This window comes from Henckelia pumila, unplaced genomic scaffold (assembly GCF_033568475.1).
Source record: "Henckelia pumila isolate YLH828 unplaced genomic scaffold, ASM3356847v2 CTG_298:::fragment_3, whole genome shotgun sequence".
NCBI classification, from domain to species: Eukaryota; Viridiplantae; Streptophyta; class Magnoliopsida; order Lamiales; family Gesneriaceae; genus Henckelia; species Henckelia pumila.
In genome coordinates, this window is record NW_027331797.1 from 903,107 (window position 1) to 926,352 (window position 23,246).

The 23,246-nt window shown below is 35.3% G+C and overlaps 2 protein-coding genes across 4 annotated transcripts; one reads left to right on the plus strand and one right to left on the minus strand.

The window, feature by feature from the left end:
* Positions 1–422: 422 nt before the first annotated feature.
* On the minus strand, positions 423–7,531 carry LOC140870951 (uncharacterized). Of its 2 annotated transcripts, none has more exons than XM_073273373.1 (5): positions 7,315–7,531; positions 4,429–7,106; positions 2,708–4,021; positions 1,715–1,952; positions 423–1,578 (listed from the first exon to the last, which is right to left on the minus strand). In XM_073273373.1, exons 2-5 carry the CDS (start codon positions 7,042–7,044, stop codon positions 1,028–1,030), a joined length of 4,719 nt encoding a protein of 1,572 aa, XP_073129474.1. In that variant the 5' UTR covers positions 7,045–7,106; positions 7,315–7,531; the 3' UTR covers positions 423–1,027. The 2 variants fall into 2 exon arrangements, with proteins under 2 accessions (XP_073129474.1, XP_073129473.1); XM_073273372.1 differs by having other exon boundaries at positions 2,708–4,078.
* Positions 7,532–13,624: 6,093 nt separating this feature from the next.
* Positions 13,625–17,337, plus strand: LOC140870935 (uncharacterized). 2 transcript variants are annotated; one of them, XM_073273353.1, is made up of 5 exons: positions 13,625–13,907; positions 14,146–14,516; positions 16,077–16,329; positions 16,712–17,099; positions 17,192–17,337. In XM_073273353.1, the coding sequence occupies exons 2-5, from the start codon at positions 14,181–14,183 to the stop codon at positions 17,193–17,195; spliced, it is 981 nt and encodes a 326-aa protein (XP_073129454.1). In that variant the 5' UTR covers positions 13,625–13,907; positions 14,146–14,180; the 3' UTR covers positions 17,196–17,337. The 2 variants fall into 2 exon arrangements, with proteins under 2 accessions (XP_073129454.1, XP_073129453.1); XM_073273352.1 differs by having other exon boundaries at positions 16,712–17,337.
* The last annotated feature ends 5,909 nt before the right edge of the window (positions 17,338–23,246 follow it).

Here is a 23,246-nt window from a genome sequence, read left to right on the forward strand (position 1 = left end):
TTTTTAATGATAAAATATTTTTATAAATAATGGCCCAAACATATTTAATCTTAAAACAACTTTTAAAACATCTTATAAATTTAAAAAAAAAACGTTTTATAAAAATATTCTATAAGTATTTATCTAAATCGAGCCTAAATATAATCCCTTGTAGATGATAGAACTGGAATAGCTCGATTAACATTCTATAATTTACAAGCAACTCCCGCTGGGATACAAACAAAAAGTCGTTTCGACCAACAAAACACCTTGCAATATAGAAGCCAATCAACTAACTCTACACGCTAAATGCTGTCATAAAGACACACATGTTTTCAACAAAGCAAACGAAACTTCAACAAATCGAATATTTGAAGCAAAAAATCATATGACATTCGTTTATCATGATGAATTCCGAAGAGAGTATAATATATAATATAAATACTAAAAGCACGAGCTTTTCTCCAGTACCAAGTAATGTAGTTTGCATAATAAAGCAAGTTCGCTGCTCCAAACCTTACACTCAAGTTTATAAATGTCATGGATTCCAAGAAATGTGATGTACTATCAGGACTATCTAGCACTGAAACTAGGGTTCAATGGTTAAACTGGAGAAAAGAAATTATATACAATGATTGACAACCAAAATTCGACAAACCCCTTCTGCTAAAAGCAACATAAGAGTCGCATTTGAATAGAAAAAGGAAGAAACCTGCTACCGAGGGGGGAAATATGCGCATATAAAAGCTGGAGCATCATGAACCAAAACTGCGCTCATTAAGACAATTAGGTGGCCTGGAGACCATTGTATCAGGCTAGGCACAAGTATACTCGCCTTTCTAGTAACTGCCCAGCCATCATATGACAATAATAAAGCATTGTATATTCAATGAACCAAGAGAGACGGCCACATCTTTGGCATAGGCCACGGCGATTCTCAACTGAAACATGCAACTTGAAAAGGCTGCATAACCTCAAAAGTTCACACACTAGCAGCTTCCCGCTGATGAGAGTCATTTTCACAAATAATAATAGCCCAAGGCTCATTCTAATTATTGCCATCAAAGTTCTCATTGGCAGCTCTGATTGCCTCGGCAGTCATTAGAGCAATCACAGCTTTGTGAATAGCGAATTCTGCTTTAGAAAACAATCTATGTGCATTTTCCCTCTTAAGTTTAGCCATTTTATGTGCATTTTGTGCGGCACGTGATGCATCACGTAACCGAAGCTCATGAAGATCTGAACCCTTCAGCAGCTCCACTCCTTGCCTATGGGTACCATCAAAAAAGTTGTGCTTTTGACCGGAGAATTCAGGCAACTCCATGTTCCATTGGTGAGTTCCATTTCTATTTCCTATTGTCCTTTGGCTGTAGGACATCATCTGCTGGTTATTTAAAGACAGATTCGTCGGATTGTGCTTGTAAACCTTTAGGTTGCGATTCCACTCAGGCACATTAGTACTCAATGAAAAAAATGCATCTCGTGGAGACCACAATCTAGTTGAAGCCTGAAGTGTTGGTGAAATATCAGAAGACTCATGTACAGTATTTGAATACAACGCTTTCTCATCTCCAAAAGCGGGCCCATTAAGTCTCCTCCCTGCCAAAGTTGTCAAAAAATAAGTCATGAAAGTAGAAAGAAAACATAATACTTGTATAAGAAACGAAGTAAATACATATTCAAAAGAGACAAATGACAGGGGAAAATACTGCTTTGAGAGAAGAGAGAACCCTACCAAAAGTGTGAAGACTGTCCTGATCCCCTGAAGTTGCATGGTGGTGTCCAGAAACTGAAAATTTCCTGTGAGACCGTTGTTTCGAACCCTTGTTGGGAACATCCAAACCCCGTGGTTTAAGGCAGAAAGCAAACATGGGTGGTTTCTCAAGGTGAGAAACAGGAAAGGAAGCATTGCCCCTGGCAACAGTAATCTCCCACTCCTTCAGCTGATGTTGATACTGACCCCAAAGGGGAGGCTGGACACAGACAAGTCAGAGTATTCAGCAACTTCATATAACATATAATAACAAGCAATAACATCAGTATTGAAAGATGAAGCTAAAACAAAGATCCCGACAGATTCAACATGCTGCTGTGGACACCCTAAAATGACAGATGTTCTATGTCAGTATGCTTTGGACTAGATTGGATATCTCCTAGTAAAAATAATGAAGTAAAATGGTTAAATTGGTTAAATCAATAAATGTTAAATTTTGGATCTTGATAAGTGAAAACCAGCACCGTATGTGCTTTGGCACATAAAATAACCTTACAGAAGAAAAGGAACTGAAGGAAACGGGATTTTTAAACCAGGCACTGCCGCACTGAGTTGGAATGCCAACAAGATACACAAAACGTTTAGCTGGGATGAAAGATTCAGACGCAAAGACGTCATGGTGAAGATATGTCATCATACATGACAAAATGTAAGGAGCACAACTCAATCTTGGATTGAGCCCAAGAGGTTAAAACATGGAGCACCCATTAACAGCATGAAAGCATGTCATCATTTGGAAAAGTTAGGTCGTTATATATTGAATTTTACACTTTTATTCCACATGATTAACCATATTTCTGACTCAGGTATCACTTCTAAAATAAATTCATCATGTGCTTTCACAAGAAGAAAATCCAAGAATAAGAAAAGTTCAAATCAGCCATCCACGGAATACATACATATATTAACATGCAAATAATTTGAGCTTTTAGAAGAAAGTCTAGCTCTCTCTACCTGTAAATGTCTTATCAAAGGCATGCCTTTTCTGTCCCTTTTCTGTCGCCAATATTCATAAACGACTTTTGCTGCTTCCAAGTAACCTATTCCCATTACAAGCTCCTCGATTTCAGCATCTGTGAAGTTGTCACGGCACTGAATATATGCACCTTTTTCGAGCATGTCTATTATTTTCTCCATAAACTCATCAGAAATCTCTTCAGATAGATGTTTGTCGGTACATTTCTTTGTTACCTCCAACCACTGCTCATCCTCACTATCTAAGTCATATAAAACACGAGACGGGTCCATTGCCATTTCAACATCAGTTTGAACCTGTCGGAAATACTTCATGTGATTCCGGACAAAAGGGACTTCGGTTCCACAATCATTTCTCTCCTCAACCAGCCACACTCCAGGGATAGGGATCTGTTTCACTGAAGCAGCACGAATATTCCGATTGTAACACTCCTCGTGCATCTCCTTGAAAAGCGCCCACTGGCTCCTGTCAGGAAACTCCAGTACCCAGTCATTCCCCCCCCTCCACATCATAGCATGTGAGAAGCGGTTAGTGGAGCCAGGCTGCAAAATATGAGTGACTTTATACGAATATTTTGTAATTCCCGAAAATTTGACAGCCAGTCTCCATTCATTGTGATCCGCAACTTCTAAGAAAATAAGTGCTCCGCTTTCTCTCCATCCCTTGTCTCCCTGGGTGACCAAAACATTTGCACCACATTCTAGCAACTCCAAATATTTCTGGCTACCCTTAGAATCATCAGGTATCCGCTTCTGGCTAGCTCTCCTTATTCGTTTGCAAGGTAGAGTTTTACTGTTTTGCATTTTTTGCTTAGAATTGAGATCATACCCTGAAGAAGGTAATGTATATTGAACCTGAGTGCGTGGCCTCTTCGGTCCATTGCTGAACCCATTGTGAATGAAGTTCGTCTTCCCATCAGGCCACAAGGGAGAGAGATCGCCAAGAGGAGAAGACATCGAGCTGTTTCTACCATGTTGCCATGAACGCATAGAACCAATGGGGTTTGCACGGAGCACAGAGGCATCGGATACATTGCAAACCACACCAGAGTTCTGTCTGGAAGCCATGTCAGTTTGGTCGAAACATGGAATGTCTACTAAAACACCAGCTGATCTGTTATCAAACCTAGAATCGGGGGCAGAAGATATAACGGAAGTGGGTGGAGAAGGGGCCTTCAGATGATTATCAGAAGAGTAGACTTTCTCAACAATGTTTCTCCCCAAAGCATCTGTTCCTAACTCTTGCTCACAACTTGGCAAATCCCAGGAAGCAGGGGCTTCTGTCTCCAGTGTCTGCAATTTGTTTCCCGCAGTTATATTTTCAACATTAATGGAAGTAAACTCCTCCACCTAACCACCATAAAAAACAAACACAAAAGAAAATGAAGGAGATAGAAATATAGTCCTATGGATCTGAAAAACGCATGCCATAGCTAAATTCGCTCAGCTAAACAAATAAATGGCAAGGCTTAAATTAGTTAGAGGTGTTGATAAAAAAATTTAGAACATGATTTTAGGTATCACATCACACTTTCAGGAAACAAGAGATTATCAACAGACATCCCAAAAACAAAGTAAATGGATTCATTTGCCTGTAAAAGGAAATAGTAAGGAGTGTCGTATTAAAAAAGAAACAAGAAACAGCAAAATAGTACAAACGATAAAATACCATTAATTGCAAATATATTGATAAGGTATACCTCTAATGACGAGATTTCTAAACCTAACTGAGGATTGCACTGCTGGAAATTCACACATTCAAGTTGCTTAATGTCATCATGCGAGCATTCTGAGACTGGTAACTTCTTAACAAGACGACAGTGCTGCATAAGCTTGGAATCTAAGTAAAGCCACTTTGAAAGTTGCAGTCCGGAGAAGCTATAAGAAGCAAGGGTGTGCTTCTTGTTTACATCTTGAACACGAAAAAGTTTGAACCTTACAGACGTCACAGGTAATAGCATATCACCATTCAACTGTTCATCCTGTTCACCACAAGCAATGAGGATCAAAAAGACAAAGGCTAAAGCCTGCTTCAGGTAACCTTCAAATAACAGAAACCTTAACCCAAGATTACTATCAACGAAAAGCATCTCCAGGACAACAGCAGGAGAGGCAGCCACCACCGATCCATAATGAAGCATAAGTATGTTATGAAGTAGCCGAATATCTTGTGTTCCAAGTGAATACAGAAAAGGTAACAAAGGTAAGCATATCTGGACTCTGATTTCTTGAAGCATCACTGGCACAACATCAATTCCCAACTCACCATGGACCTCAACCAGTCTCAATTTCCTGTCCGAATCCACATATCCAGTACAAGATTCCTTTTTAACAGCTGGCAAAGTAACCATAACAGGGTCAACGGTGACAGTTCCTGGGGAACTACCATGTGATTTGACAGCCGTACACAAAGAACTACCTTTTTTACATCGCATGTCGTATTTCCGCCTCACATAAACTACATTTTGAGAGCTGCTGGTAGTTCCTATCAGACATTGACCAAGACTTCCATCAACAGATATTTTATCTGCCGAAGTAGACATGCAATCTGGCTCATTTCTAGTTCTTTTTGAACCAGAAAATTCACCATTCGAATCAGTTTTCTCACATATTAAAGAGCCCACGTTCATTTGTGACCGACTGAAACTTCCCCCACCAAGTGTGTTATCCGCGGATGCAGAATCACATTCTGGCCCATCATTAACTCCCTTTGAATCAGCAAGTTTGCTATTTGATTCATCAGTTTTCTCGGATGAAAATGGAGAGCCCAAGGGCGGATGAACTTGTGAAGTCTTCTGCCTTTTCGAAGATTTAGGTAAAGAACGAGCAAGCCATGATGAAATGGGCTCTGAATCAAGATTGTTTTCCATGCTGCTGTCATCATTTAATGGGGGGACACTTTTTCCTTTGTGCACATTTTTATTGCCTTCAGAATTTTTCCTTGACTTTTGTTTCCCAGGAACTTCGCTTGGGAGAAGCAAAACTTTAAATTTCTCTTCGTGAAGGTCAACCCATTCTTCATCGCGATCATCATACTTTATGTGATGAAGCTTACATTCTGGGTGATAGTCATTGACAAGGCCGTAATACCAACTTTCATCCAGCGGCCAAAAGACTTTAATTCTCCGGTTTATAAACCAACATGCATCCAGGTTATTGGGAATAATGTCATAAAAATGACGGCGTTTCCTCGGCATTCCCTTGCCTTTATCTTCGCTTCTTGGTCTAAGAGCTCTACTCTTACCATCAACTGATGCGGACTCCATAGCACCAACTGAGTTATCTTGCAGAGTAAATGAATCCTGACCAGGTGAAACAGGAAAAGAGAATCCATCAGCCGGCCGTGAAACAGAAGATTCTTTTTTTGAGGGGAAACCTGTACAGCTAGGATCAAATCTAGATGAGAGCATCCTTGCTGCATTTTGTTCAAGGTTCTCCTCATCATCGTCGTCATCTTGGAAAGAAACAAATTGACTATCTGATTTTGAACTACCCACTGAAGGTTCAGATTTTTTTACTGAGGCTTTACCACCAACTCTACCAGCTATGGAATCCTTTTTTTTCCTGCTGTTACCTCGCTGCTTTTTAGATGATATGTCACCGTTGTCCACTACTGGATTAACTTCTTCCTCGGCGTGCACAACTGAACTGGGCTTATCTTTCCTGGCTTTTTTAACTTCATCAGCAACTGGCTTCCGCTTTAATTTTAAAGCCGAATTACCGACGGTGCCCGTTGATTTCACCTTCTTCTTGGGTTTCAATTTTGAATCACAGGTGTCACCCGCAGATTTTGTGTTTGAGCTACCATCATTAACCTCATAAACAGAATCTGACCTACCTAATTTGTCTTTTGGACCGTGCGAATTATTAGTATCAGCATTAAATATTTTCACACAATCTTCGGAATTGTTAAGATCCAACGGTTCAGACACTTGACCACTTCTCAACTTTTTCCGCCTCACCAAACCACGAGGTCTTTTGGGGATATTAAAAGCATTTCCATTTTTACCCAAAGCAAACGTAACGCCATGCAACAGTTTACTCCCGCCACTCGATTCACGGCTAAAATCTGGCTCAGATTTCACTGCATTCGCGCCCTCCTTCCTGCTTTTCTTAGCATCAAGCTCTATACAAGTAAAAGAAGCTCCCTTTCCATTCTTCCTCTTCTTCTTTTTAACATACTCGTGATCATTTCCTTCCGAAACTTTCTTACTCACTCCAACATCAGAAACCCTAGAGCTGTAGAGGCTCTTCAGATCCAAGGATTTTCTATCACGACTATCAACACCACCAGCCTTCTTTACACTATTTTCCATCAAAAATTCCTTACCCCAATCACCCCAACACGGTCAATCTTATTTTCATTTCCCATTCAGATCTGCCAATACAAGTCCACATTAAAAAAACAACAATCAACAACCAAAAAAGCGCAAGAAATCATCAGCAATCATGCCAACAACTACCAACATCTAAAAAAAGTCGATCAAATTAAAACAACCAATACGAATCACTTAAAAACAACGTGCATACACATAAATGAGACATGCATGAATGTTTTCTGATTATATACCCAAAAAAAATACTACCTGTGATAGGAATTGCGGTAAACGCCTCGCGGTGGAGTGGAGATCGAGCATTGGAACTGTTCGGATTTGAGTTAAATTTGGGAAAAAGGATGCGAGAAATTCAGTTTTGATTTCAATCCTATTGAATTTTACTGATTATATTTTGATTTTGAATTTTTTTTTTTTCCTTTTTCTCTTAGAGAGAGAAAATTTCTAGGGTTTGCTTTTTGATTCTTAATTTCCGTGAAGGCAAGGATTAACAAGAATTTCAAGTCGGAAAAAATGTTAATTCAAAGGAAAAATAACCGGGCCACGTGGAATATGTTTTAGGCGTTGGATATTTTATCTGACGGTCTCAATTGGGTGCTGATAGCTGGAGTCTTACCGCAATAAATAAAAATCGAGTGTTTTGATTCCAACAGACGGTCTCGATTCAACAAGAGGCTTACACGTGGACGGCCAATATTTGATTCATCGTTCGAATTGCTTGTGCAGATTTTTAAAAAGGGGTTTATCCTTTTTAACTTTTTTAATTTTTTTAAAAAAATTATGTATAAACACATATTAAGACATTACTTTAATGATGTAGACCACGTATATATTCTTAACTATAATGCTTTAAGAAACGTGCAAACATTTTATAAATGAATTAAATAGGATTAAAATAGAAAGTTTGTATATAATTAGTTTTTACAATAATTTTTTTTAATTTGTATGGAAAAAATGTGTATATAAGCCAGACAAATGAAGTATATTATATATTTCAAATGAGTTTCGAGATTAAAAATAAATAAAATATTAATTATTCCATTAGAATGCTGAACAAAATGACATGAACTATTACTAAGGTGGTGTTTGAAATCTCTAACAATGTTTATGAATTTTTTCTTTAACATAGTTAATTTGATGATGATTGTATGATTATGCATGTTCAAAATGTGATGCCACAAAAGAAAGTTGGAATGGGTTGTCAAAGAAGAGGAAGTAAGGAAAAAGTTCGTTAATATCGTGAGATGTATGTACCATCTCTCCTCGTTCCTTTTGGTCCAAGTTACCACTTAGCAGCAAGTCAGCAACTTAAAGGGCTTCATCATAAAAATAATTTTTTTTTTTTTTTTAAAAAAAAGGCTTCTTGAAATGTATTAGGAAAATAGTGTATATATTAGAACGTTTTTGGAGATTTTGAATGATAATGCTAGAATGACATTGCTATAACATGTTTTTTTCCCACTCGCAACGAAAATATATATTGTCTGAACCAACTCTTCTGTCAAAAAAAATACGATGTTTTAAATATTATATTATTAAAAAAAGAAAAAAAGTAAATGCTAAAATAACGATGAAAGAGTAAGTAATATAAGCAGCTGGATCAAATTTTGCAGATACGGACCTCTGATGCTTCGAATTACCAACGGGTTGTTTGTACCTATCCAATCAAGTCCTTTCTGTAGGAATTTGGGGGTAGAGTTCAACCTAGCATATGGGTGTTACCCCAATGATATATATAATGTTCCTTAATTTGTCACGTCAACAATATATTATTAATTATGCCTATGTGCATTACCCATATGCTAGGATCTCATCAACCGGAATTTGGAATGCTGAAGATGTTTGTGGCTTGTGGCAAGTTGTACTGCCTATGTTTATAACTAAAAATCATTCAAAATTTATCTATTAATCTCCTTAGGGGATATTGTATCGTCATGTTAATATTTTCGTGCCAAAAATGTATAATATAAGTGCAAATAAATGGGAAAAATCTCGGTTCAATCCTAAATATTTGGACACATTTTCGGTTCAGTCCTAAATATTTTTACGTTCCCGGTTTCGTTTCAAAAGTTTTCGGTTCAGTCCTAAATATTTTTACGTTCCCGATTTCATCCCAAATGATTTCCAAAAGTTCCCGGTTCAGTCCTAATTTTTTTTCCGTTCTCGGTTTCGTCCTAAATGCTTCCCAACAGTTCCTGATTTGGTCCTTCCATCTACTCGTGGGCTAAAACTAACGAAATACGTTACATGTAATTCACACGTTGTAAAGCCCCAAAACCCCAGATTGAAATCCCTGAATTTCGTTTCACTTGTTTCATAGTTTTGTTTCTCACTCTGTTCGCAATTCTCTGTGTCATGGTTGTCTTTCTGGCTCCTCCTACATCACAAATGGCTATCACATGGACATGGTCATCATTCAAGGACTCTATGAATTCTTCCTCGACCTGTCTCTGTATTCAAACTCCATAGATGGTTTGTCATAGATGGACACCATGGATGGTGGAGGGGCGGGACAAGCATAAACGATGGAATTCCCATTTTTTTGGAGTTTTTTAATGTCTTGTGCAGTCTTTTTGGCATTCTTGACCACCGAATACCACACGATTATACTCCAAACCTTAAGATCATTGTACCCTTGCAAGATCCTCGTGGTCTCCTCGAGCTTCAGAGTTCCTTCATTTGACCAATCGACTACAGCATTCGTAGCTCTTTCCGTACGAAGCCGAGCCTCTTCAAGCCTTTGATCCATATCGTGTATTTCCCTCTCCAAATAACGGATTTCATCTCTCAGTCCTTGAATGTTATCTTCGAGGGACCACCAATAACCAACATGACACTTGACGGAAGGCCAAAGACCATCTGTAACCAGGGATATTTCGACTTCTTTGAGAAAGAAACAAACTATGGAACAAGTGAAACGAAAGTCGGGATTTCAACCTGGGGTTTTGGGGATTTTACAACGTGTGAATTACACGTGATGTATTCTATTAGTTTTAACCCACGACTAGACAAAACGATCAAACCGATAATTTTTTGGAAATATTTAGGATGAAACTGGGAACGTAAAAACATTTATGACTGAACCGAAAACTTTTGAAAAATATTTGGGATGAAACCGGGAACATAAAAACATTTAGGACTGAATCGAAAACTTTTGGAAAATATTTGGGATGAAACCGAAAACGTAAAAACATTTAGGACTGAATCGAAAACTTTTGGAAAATATTTGGGATGAAATCGGGAACGTAAAAATATTTAGGATTGAACCAGGAATTTTTGGGAAACATTTGCCATGAAACCGAGAATGTAAAAACATTTAGGACTGAACCGAGAATATGTCTAAACATTTAGGACTGAACATGGATTTTGTCCCAAATAAATCAAGCAACTCGTGAGCGATTCGATCAAAATTCATCTCGAACTCGATTTGACCGAACTCGAGCTCGAGTTCGAATAGTTCGAATTTATAATAGATTTGAGATAAGTTTTTACATATCTGTGTTCGAATATCTCCCGAGATACTCGATTATATATATATATATATATATATATATATATATATATATATCAGTTTATATTTTAGAGTTCAAGCTTCAAGTAGCTCAAAATATACGTGAGTCGAATTCGAGTTTGAAATGGATTACTCGATCGAGTTCGAGCTCGAGTAGACATAATACAAATTGAATCGAGCTCGAGTAGTATATACAGTACCCAACTCGACTCATTTGCATACCTAATATATAAGCATTGGACGAAGTTGTAAGTCCAAAATTCAAATACTTCCAATCTCTTTTTATGACATATCTTCATTTCATGTGACTGTTTCATTTTGAGAATTTGAAAATGGAAATACTTCTCTATTTCATGAAGGACTTTTGCCGAGCAGGCCGCGACCAATTGTTGTTACTTCAATGGGCGATGATATAGAGTGAAAATGAGATGTTGTTTTTAGGGTATTATCTCAATTTTCAATGGTCCATTTAAGAGTGGATATTTATTGTTATATGTAAGCTCTGTTGATTTTTAAATTGGCCCCACATGCATTATTTTTATTTTAAAAAAAAGTAAATCAAATGCATTACTTCATAATGTATTGATTTACAATACTAATTAACCAAGGTGGTAGAACACCATCACACCATTCAAAAGAAGAAGAAGAATCAGTGGCTACATGAGCCAGCAGTTAGTTACTTGGTTCTCGTTATGTGTTGAACATAAATGAAAGATCTCAAGTACAACATATTTAATATATATCGTGATCACACCATTTGGACCCAAGTTGACTACGAAATCGTTGGGAGCCTCTGTAACTTGTAGCGAGTCAGAGAAGACACAAACTTCTTTAACGCCAAGTTTAAAGCAAAACTACATTCCGTGTCTAATAGGACATAGTTGCGCTCCTTTCACCATTCAGGAATTTCAAATCACACGATATCAAGCGCCCCTAACTATCCAGTTGTCATCTCTGAGTACTGTCCCAACATAAACAAGTTTCTAACTCTGTCAAACCCAGCGTCAACATCTAACCTCAGCTTACTCGGGGCTAGTGGAGTCCATAAATGTATCAATGTTTTTAAAGGATTTGTTCTTGGCTCCACATGCATTATTAGATAATCCTTAGATGTATCTTTGGGAAGTACCCTGGTTACGTTGGTTCGGAGGATGGTATCATCGAATGATTAGTATACAAATGATAAAAAAAATTATTGATATAGAGATGTAATGTAGGGTGTTTAAAAAAATATGTTTGAGAAGGATTTAAAATTCATAGATTTCGACTATATATTTATTATGTACAATTAATGCAATAATAAATTAAATATTAAATTCACATATTACTTATTTATACATCAGTAATATAGAGCATAATGGACTTCAAATGACACCATTTTTAGATGAACTTGAAATTTATCATAATTAACTGTTAATGTAAATCAAGGAAATTTTTATTCTTTAAAAAATTATGCCCGAACCCAATTAAGTACTTGCAAACGGAATTGTGTAATTTATATTTGTAGTAACTAATTCGTATTTATCTATGTTCTACACTTCTACTATAATGATTAATCTAAATTGATATAGAAACTCAGTATAAGTAATTATAAATTATTCTAAATCTTTATTTTCCTTGTTGTTACAGATACAAGCTGCATAGATGAAAATCGACTCAGGGTTTATATTCGAAGGGAGTCCCAATTTTTTTTATATAGTAGTGTTTCAAATATATACTTAGAGAAACATTTTTTCCATTACATGAGACCAACAATTCCAGAAAATTAAGGGATTTCATTTTTCTTAACCACATATGACATTTATATACCCTCATTGAATCCTTTTTCCATCATCTCAAGTAATCGAATATCACCATACATTTATTTTAATTATTAAAATTTTATTACATCATCTCAAGTAATCGAATATCACCATACATTTATTTTAATTATTAAAATTTTATTATTGAGAATTGATAAATGAAGCTTTTGTTGACAACATTTATTATGTTAATGTTTGGTTTTAAATTATACTTTTGGGTTTTAAAAAAATAATGATAATTTTTAAAAAAATTCTTTTTGCTTTTTGTTTAAAGTTGATGAGGAAATCAATAGTTACTTAAATAAATACAAAGTTTTTTTTTTTTTTTTAATTTCTAAGACACAATTTATGAATTGGTTACTTGTGTTGTCACATTACAAGAAAAACAAAAATAATGACGCTTATTTCCGACGTTATTCCGTTATTAAACGAACCTAACGACGAAAATACGACGAAAAACTGATCATCAAAGAATTAAATGTCGCGGACTTGCATAACGACAGATAATAAAATTCTATCATTATTTACGACAAACTTATATTGTTTGTCACCATATATTAGAGACGTATATTTTATCTCTGCTTGAAAGCCGGAATATCAAGCGTTTATCGCTAAAAGTAAATAAATTTATACACACCCTAATTTAAGGGTTTAATCTAATTTATTTCCAATAAGCTTTCTTATGACAAAAAAATTATAAAAAATTTAAATTTCGCTAAGTTTTTTGACACGATAATCACAAACCTCAACAACTTATTATTATTATTATTATTATTATTATTATTATTATTATTATTATTATTATCATCGCTCCCTATATATAAAGAATCTTCACCATCTTTTAAATTGCCAAAATTGCCCTTATGTAATATAAATATTACAATTTTATTTTTATTTCTTTTGTTTTTGAAATTTTGATATTTAAAATTTTCATATTTTTCTCAACTAAACATTGTAGATAAGATAAATTGATAAAAAAAATTTAAATTTATTTTTATATTATTTTATAAATGTTAAAAAATAAATTTAAATATTATTAAAAAAATAATATTTATATGTAACATACAATATTAAATATATTGTATGATTTTATACACACGCAACACATGTGCGATTATGCTAGTTATTATTATATATCATGGAGGCAAATCGCTTAAAATAACATGTTTAGGGGTTAAAAGAACAAATACGAAAATCCCGAAGGGCTACGTCGCGAACAAGCTGCGTATATAAAGAAGCCTCTCCTGCTCTGCAAATCTGAGCCTCCGTTCTCAGCGTCTCTGTTTCTCTATTCACCAAACAAACCCTTATTTCTCATCCTATACATACACCTTTGGCTGTATCTATCCATCACGCCTTTACATACAAAATCAACACAGTTTCTCCTTTTGATTTACATATCCGAGCCCCATCTCTTCTCCCTACCGAAACCCTAAGTCTCTGTTAACCCTAATTCCCGTTCAGCATTCCGAATCCATCGAGAGATTGTAATTAAGAGTTTATACTGATATCATCTGGAAATCGGATTTTAGGTGTTTAATTCACACAAGTTTTGTCATTTAGAGTTTTGGAAAATGTCAATCTATTTTTAGATTAATTTTGAAATTCAATTTTGCATATCGACTGATTATTTGTTTGTTTTTGCTGTCACTTTTGAACAGTGTTAAGCATCTGTAATATTTGATTTACGCGAATCAAATTCTTGATACCATCTGAAGTTACTACGTCTGCGCTTTGCCTGAATTCCAATTTTGCCCCTTGTTTCTCTAGGTTTTTTTATATCTTTGAAAAAGGGTCCGAGAAAAATGGCAGGAGGTGGAAACAAGAGAAACGAGGGATCATTTACAGCGAGCAACACCAATGTTTTTGCCGCACTTGATAGTTTGAGGAAGAAGAAGAAATCTGACAAAGAGAGAAGCTCTTCGAAGGGTGTCGCAAAAGCTGCTTCTGGGAAATCGAAGGATTCTGAGGACAAGCCGCAGGTGTACTGGGCTCCGACACCCTTGACTGTGAAGTCATGGGCCGATGTGGATGACGAGGATGATGATGATTACTATGCCACCACTGCTCCTCCCCAGGCGATATGGGCTGGTTCTGGTCCAAATAATGCTGAAGAAATGCAGCAACTTGATCCTGTGGAGGTACAGGCAACGATGATTTTGTATGATATAGAGTCCGTTTTCTTTGTGTATCATGTGGTAGAATTGATGTGTTTGCTAGTCATGTTAATCTTCATACTTGAATATGGTTAATTCTCGTTAAATGCCATACTGCTTGACATTATGCATGTGTTGTTTGCTAGTCATGTTAATCTTCATACTTGAATATGGTTAATTCTCGTTAAATGTCATACTGCTTGACATTATGCATGTGTTGTTTGCTTTTAACCACTCGTGGCGTATAACAAATTAATGCTAGCTATATCTTGATTTTATGTACTTAGAAGGTTCTTTTTATGCATGAATCTTTAGCATTTGGTCTTTTGTTGTTAAATTTGTTCATGTGTGGAAATTATTTTGCTTGCGTGGGATCTTATAACACTGTCTTTTAATGCCTCAACGGATGAATTTGTCGTGTTATGGTTTGCGTGGTTGTGCGTCTCAATTAGTAATTAGTAATCACCATAACTTACGATTTGTCAGGATTTACTTTCTCTTGCGACGGTTTTATGTCGCTTTTCAGTTGCTTTTGTTTTAGTTTTCTGCGTAAGTTGTCATTTATTGAGTTCTTATTCCTCATACAAGTGTATGATTTGTTTGAGTCCGTGACAGCACATGTTTAGTAGAATTGGCTTTAGTGAGTTGTCATGTTGCTCTTGTTAGCCCTTTTCCTTGCTAGGGTTATGTTGCTTTACAAGAAATTTCCCGATGATATTTTTTATTCTATTGTTATGTGTACAAATTGGAACTATGGTGTCATTACAATATCGTTACCACTTGTCTTTGCGTTCTGTTATCAAATAGGAAAAGACAACAATGTTTATGGTTAGTAATTGTAATTCTCTGTCAAGCAATCTTTCCATGTAAGCTAATACAGTGTAACAACAATGTTAATGAATTGATAATGTCAGAAGAGAAAGATTTATCTGGCATGAGTGGTATGTACTCTTGGCCTTTTCCCTTGAGTTCTTCAGTTCTCAATAATTATATCTATGATTAATTTGTCGATATGAAATAAGGATCCTGCTCTGTCCAGGAATTAAATGCTTCATACATCAGGTTGTTGAATATACGAACTTTGACCCCTTTGTCTTCTTAGAAAATACACTTATTAACTGCTACAATATTGATAGCGTATTCCACATTGATACAAAGAAATCAAACATGAAAATTTCTCAATCTCCTATCAAAACTGTGTCCTATGGCTCTCTTCTTTTCCCAAGTCTTTTATCTGTTTTGTGGATTATGATTAAGACTCCCCACTTCTTTAATCATGACTTTTGATCGCTGGCAAAGCACCTATTACGAACATATTTGACACCATCACTTTGACTTTCTGCTGAGATCATTACAACTCTTATATGCTTCTTGACTGAAGAAATATCCGAGTTTAGCCTTCATCAAAAAGCCCTATCATATGCAAGAAATGTTTACAGTAATCGTCCTTGTTGTTTGCAAATTATTTGAATCATGAATTATTTGTTGGTTTGAAATGAGTGAATTATATTTGTAACTTGCCATGGTTTTTCAACCAAATTTCAGGAAACCGAAAGTGAAGATGAACTTCTTGTTGAAGGCGATGATGACGTGGAAGAGGAGCCCGAAAATGAAGCAGAGGTGCTAGCACAACCCGAGCCTATTGCCAAAAGGCCTGTTGAACTTTCTCCAGCACCTAAAGAGGCAGAAAGGCAGCTTTCCAAGAAGGAGATGAAGAAAAAGGAGCTTGCCGAACTGGATGCTCTATTGGCTGATTTTGGAATTAACCAGAAAGAGAGAGCTGAAGATGAGCTAGCTGGTGACCACATTTCCTGGATTCTTTTAAAAGATATATTTACTGCTTATCTCATCATTGTCATGATTCTTTCTGATAAATTCATTAGTTTTGTGGTCTAACTATAAAATCCTATGACTCTTTTCATGCCATCTGTCGGCCTTTTGTACTTTTTGGTGTTTCTGATTTATTCGTCCTATTTTTATGGAATGGATGGAAGAAGCAGGTTTCTCTCTGTTCATTGATCCTTTATCTAAAATTTTTCTAACTGGGACTGGTTTGGTACTTTTGTATTGTGGCCTATATAATGATGAAAATACTGGGTTACAAACCTTTCAAACCACCAACTACCTTTGGCAGTACTGCGGAGCTTAAGCTGAATTTCTCTTTCTTAATCTATTCGCAGATGCCTCCAAGGAAAAGGACGGACAGTTCAATGAAGGTGCAGAGAAGAAGGACAATGGCCCTGCTGAATCAAAAAGCGCAAAGAAGAAGAAAAAGAAGGACAAGGCAGCAAAAGAGCCAAAGGAACCTCAGGATCAGCCCCAGCCCGATGGCTCGGATTGTCCTAATGGACAAGAAAAAGACGCTGCAGCTGAAGAAGTGGAGGAAGATGCATCTGCTGTTGATTTGAAAGAGCGGCTCAAAAAGGTGGCATCTTCCAAGAAAAAGAAATCCAATAAAGATGTTGATGCTGCTGCGAGAGCTGCTTCTGCTGAGGCTGCAGCAAGGAGTGCAAGGCTCGCAGCTGCGAAGAAGAAAGAGAAAAGCCATTACAACCAGCAGCCAATTCGGTAAGAAAAGATTGTCGCGGCTACTTATAAATGGAGCTGAATTTTTCATTGTTGGTTAATAAACTCAAATCTCCTGTTTGGTTTCTTGGTAGATGAACTTTACTATGATGTTACATTTGGCCGACCGATTTGGTTGCTGAGATGTTATCTTCGAGCACTTTGGACGTAATAGATCAGTTTGTAACATACTAGTACTCCTGTATTTATCTTCACCTTTTATTGAATCTCAATTAGCTCATGGGGTGAATTCTCTTTGATATATATATATATATATATACTAGTAGCGCCGCACATGCATTGTGTGTGTAATGTTATATACAAATATTATGTTATGTGTGTATATAATATAAATTTATATTTTTCAAGTATTTGATTTATTTTTATTTTTTATTTTTGCAATTTGATGATTTTGTGGGGTTTTTTTTTTTTTTTTGAAAAATAAATCTATTACCTATTTCTATTGCTGTTACTATTACTACCTATCTAAAAATGTGAATAAAATGTAAAGTTTTACAATTGTGAGTTTACAACTTTGTTTTTTTACTCTACACATATTTATGTATTTATATCATTAATAATTATAAAAGTGTGAACCAAAGTCAAAGTTTTTCATTGTGTATTTTTAACTTGTTTTTGGTTAGTACACACTTAATAAATTCTATGAAGACACTTTTGTAAAATCAATTATTATGATAAATTGTATATTTTCAATTTGTCCTTGGTTAGTACACACTTGATAAATTTTACGAGGATATTTTTGTAAAATCAATTATTATGATAATGTCAAAATTGACAATGTGTGCATATTAGATAAGGTTCGAGTTTTCAAAAATATTAAAATATCAAAATACTTTAGTTTTTACTTTCTTGTAGATAAAGTGAACATATTTTACACAAAATTTTTAATTAAATTAAATACTTATTCAGTTTCCTAAAAGATTGAAACACCAAAATACTTTAGTTTTTATTTGTTTGTAGACGAAACTACATATTTTTTCAACAAAATTTTTTATGTATTTTAATTCGCGCAAGAACCTATTGAACTAAATAATTATATCATGAGTTCATAAATATAACAAAATATCAGATTTTTAAACGTTATTTATATATATATATATATATATAAATTACACATTGGTGTTGAAATAAATCAATTCATGTGTCGGCAAGTTTTAATCCAAAATAATAAATAAAGAACAAACCAATACACAAATATCATATATGTAAAAGTTGAAATTTAAAAAATTAATTATTTTCCTCCTCAAAAAAATTTGAAAACTATAACAATTATTTTATAAGACGATGTTACAATTAACGAATGAATATTTTTAGAAAAGTTAGAAATGAATATCTTCAATTATTTTTAGCAAAACTATAAGATTGATATTATTTAAATATTATTGAAGTCTGTAAATTTATCTATGTTAATAAATCTAGAAAAATTATGAATGACACGTCTCACATTAAATTAAAAATCCTGTAAAAATTATATTGATGCAAATTTTCAATCAGATGAATAAATAAAGAAAAATATGCAACAAAACAGTTGAGATAATGACATTCAAAATTCAATCAAAAATTTCAGAAATGAAAGCATTGTAAGCAAAATGAGATCAATAGATTTCGAAAAATGAGATATCAAAAAAAAAAGAGGATGTGTAACAAATACAATGGATTACTAAAACTAATAAAAGTGATTGGAACATCAAAGAAATTTTATAAGTGCACATTAATTGGTGAACGCTTATTTCCATTTCTAAACGGTTTGGAAAAGACGAATTCATATGTACGTTAAGCCAAACATATTCCTCATTATTACCCATTATTATAAATTATAAATTAACACATTTTTTCAAATTTTCATTTCATCTTTGCATCGATGAATTGTGAAATAATTTTTAATTAATCGATGGATCATTTGTTTTCGGGAAAATTGATAAATTAGTCTTATAAGTTTACAATTTTTGGATTTTGGTCCGATATCTTTGCCAACTTTGATTTACTCCATTATCTTTAAATTATTTAGGTATTTGGTCCTTTTTATACCAATATCTTTGCTGAAGTGGCATTTTTCTTAGTTAAATGATGCTTTGAAATTTTTTTTTGCCACATCACAGCGTATATGGAATTTAATTTACACGTCAACACTGTTTGGAAGAAAAGTTAGGACTCTTCCCTCCCATATGCATCGACTGAAGTTTGAGGGAGAAACAATCAAACAAATCCCTACCTTTCTCAAAAATCTTCCATAATTTTTCGACGATAAGAGAAGTTATTTTACGACAAATGCATATTCGAGCTGCATCTGATCTTCATCTACCACCACCTAAATATGTTGTTATGAAACGTTTATCTTTATGGGTTTCTCGATTTTTTTCCTCCCATGTGCATTGGCATTTATTCTGAATTTCATTGTCACATTCATCTACAATATTCTCGTTTTGTTCTGTGGTATAATTTTTCTGTTTAATAGTAATTAAAAATTTCAAGGATAATGTGATGGTGTTTTTAATTAAAATCTTATCTTATTGATAGTTGCAGGTGTTTGAAGATGCGGTCACTGTTGTAACTACAAAAAAAAAAAAAAACATATCCTCTCACATTGAAATTGGAATCATGAATACGGTAAATAATTAGTAATCTTGTAGTCATTTATATATCTTTAACTTAACTGTATTTTCACTCTCTTTCTATTTGTTTTTTATAGTTGGAAAACAATGTCAGTACAATCCAGCCAAATTTAGCTTCAGGGCGAAGACCAAGTTCCGCTAATGATATTGTCTCTCTTCAATGTATGCTCAGTTCCAAAAATTCTAGAATTCAGCAAATAATATTAATATAAGAGCACCTGCACATTTTATTGAAGGTCCAATGCCAAGATACAAAAATGCATTTGGACTTAGAAAAGATAAAAGGGAAAAAGAGGATGTTTTGATTAGATTGTTCATGGACTCTTAGTATTTTGTTTTGATTTTGATATTTTGGGAATTGGATCAAAAATTTATTTGACCAATATTTGGTAATGGGTGAACAATCTCATGTAATTGATCATTTTTACTTATGAATCAAATCTTTTGAATCAACTTTGTTTGAATGAATTCGTGTAGTTTTCAGTTTGCCTTTGGTTTTCTGAAATTTTTGTTTCTTTTGCTTTGTATTATGTTCATTTTCACTTAACTTTCCACTTCACATGCTTTACTCAACAAATATATATATCCACTTTCAGTTACCCATACTTTTCAATGACAGTAAAGACTATTTGCCTTTGGTTTTCTGGAATTTTTGTTTCTTTTGCTTTGTATTATGTTTTGCAAATAGTCTTTAATGTCATTGAAAAGTATGGGTAACTGAAAGTGGATATATATATTTGTTGAGTAAAGCATGTGAAGTGGAAAAGTTAAGTGAAAATGCAGTCAAAGCTTTGTAAAATTTTTTTAGGTTTTTGGAATTTGATTATGATTTTATGTCATTTGTCTTGCCAAAAAGAATAGATAATTGCAATGGATGTCCCTCTAAAAAAGAGTTGAATCTCGTTTGTCTTTATTGTTTTACATTTGGAAGAGATACCTTTCTTACAGAGGTATGAAAAATATCTAGTTCCTTTTTATTCGTACAGTTTCATTGATGGTTGGTATGCAAAAACTCACGAAGCTTATTCTCCCCAAGACTTGCTTCTGTGACAATAAAGTTGCTAGAGAGATTACTGAACTCCAGATTTTCTGTGTCTTGCGTGGTCATTTCCCAACGACCTTTGCTCCACACCTTTCCAGTGTTTGACTTCATACTCAAAGAATTAACTTCGCCGAGTTCTTTTTCGATCCCGACATCAGCTTTGAATCGAAAAAGAAATCCAGTAGACGACCATCCAGCCTTGAGTGATAGCTTCTTTTTATCAGCTTCATCCCCTTCATGTTTGACCCTTCTTGCTAAAATCCGCCCTGATTCATAATCACTTGCCATGACAATCGCCAATTCTAAGGGAGATTCTCACTCAGGCAGCCATCTAACTCTTATCCAGTGCACGATTGAAGTAGCCATATCATCCAAACACAGACTCCAAGCAATTAGTAGCATGAAATCCACCCCTTTCACTCTAAATACTCTTATGTTAATCATAATTGCACAAGCCCCTAAACCGTTACATACTTCAATAACGATGTCATGACACTTATCTCCAACCCATAATTCAACGATGTCCTTTTTAAGGATCAGCGGCTCCAACTCCTTTGATAAAGATCTAAAAATATAACTGTGGCTGTCATCCCTGTCCACCCACACCAAAAGTGAATATCCTCTAATTATATCAAAGGATCTCAGATTATTAAGTTGAAACTTACCTTTCACACTAACCAAAATTTGATTTCGGAACTTCAATTTGCAATCTTCAACCCTTTCAAATCTTGACTCTGCCTTCCTAGTCTTGTTCTTCTTACTTATGGGTTGTTTGCTATCGACTTCATTGAATCTTTTGCCGTGTCCTTTTTTTTTCCAATTTCGTTATGCGTTTGCAATTGGCTTACTCGGAGGCTTGTTCCCGCTTTACTTTCGTGCATAAACGTCAAGCGCGACACCCTTGGCTCGTTCTTCCATTCTCGATCTGCGACTAGGCTAATAAATGGACTCGCATCGCCCTGATCTGAATGTTTTTTAATCGATTGGGCCCATTCCATGGCCCAGCTATCAATCGCTTTGTATATAGGCTTCTTTGCATCCAGCCCACCCTCATTAGGGTTGCTCCAATTTTTTTCTCTGGGCCCCTTAAATACCAGGCCTATGCATGGTAATTTAACCCAAGCCCACTCAAATTTTTCATGAAGCCCTGAATTCTGCCGCCATGGCTTCCAATCGGCGAGGCCTTTGCATGGATCTGTTGCCTTATCTGGAGGCTTCTTCTTTTTAATCCATTGGAACGAAAGATGCGTCGCATTTTCTGGAATCCTATTTTGAGTCCCCTGAAACCAAGGATGGGCGGAATCCTCCGTACAACTGAACATGATTTTCCGGCGATTGATGGAAGACCCAATGATCGATTCAGAGTATGGTTCAGCTTCGGAAGCCCATCCAATTAGGTCCATTCCAGCAAATTTTGGTAGAACTCCTCGTCTGAGATCGTGCTTCTCCTTCTCCATGGAATTTTCTTCAATATTTTGTTGCCCTTCACTGCCCAACATTTCGGCTGTTGAGAACTTAATTTTTTCCTCAACTCCCACAAAATCTGGTACTGATATTTCCTCCATGTCAGTGTCATCGATCGGCATCTTTGTAAATGGATTATGATCGTCCTCTGCACTCTCCTGCACATCAGCCTGTTCCTCACTAGTTTCTTCTTCAGCTTGATCGTGCGTACTCTTTTGGGTAACGTTTCTAGAATTCAAGGTGAAACTTCTTCCATCAATCTGGTTTTTCTATTTGAGGTATTTATCCAATATCGCCTTAGTCTCCTGCACCAATTCCAAAATCTCTTGCAGTGTTCGATCGTGAGTTTCTGTGGTTGCCATTTCTTCTCTCCCAAAAATTATCCGGCAGGTACGGAACAATTGTTAGGAACCACAATTTATATATATAATAGAAGAGAATTACAGTAAAGAAAATACCCAAAGATGAACTCTGTCCCTAGCCAAAGCTAGTCCCTAGCACATGCTAGTTAACACTCAACAAAGAAAATGAACTGAATGCCTCCCAACTCTCCTTCCTCACATATTTATTTAATACACTCTTCTAGAGGCTTCTAAGCCTATTGGGCTATTTAGATCTAGGCCCATATGCAAATTAGTTTTAGTATCAGTTTTGCACCAAATCTTTTGAACCTATTGTTACTTGTTCTGTGAATTCAAATGTCTTGTTTCTTTTAATTTTTCTGCCAGAGCGTGCTATTTAGGTGTGTCCATCTACTTGTTCAGTTTTGCGCTAATACTTGATATCAGTTTTGCACCAAATCAGTTTTACACCAAAACTGTTCCAAGATTACTTGTTATGTGCATTCAACATGGAAGCAATGTGGATAAAATTGTTCTGTGTAGCTCCAATTCTTTGTGATCTTATGGTTTTTAGATTGATATCACAGTATAGAATATTCAAAATTCATACTTAAACGCAAATGACTTCATACTTAAACGCAAATGACTGGCAACAAAAATTTTAGAAACT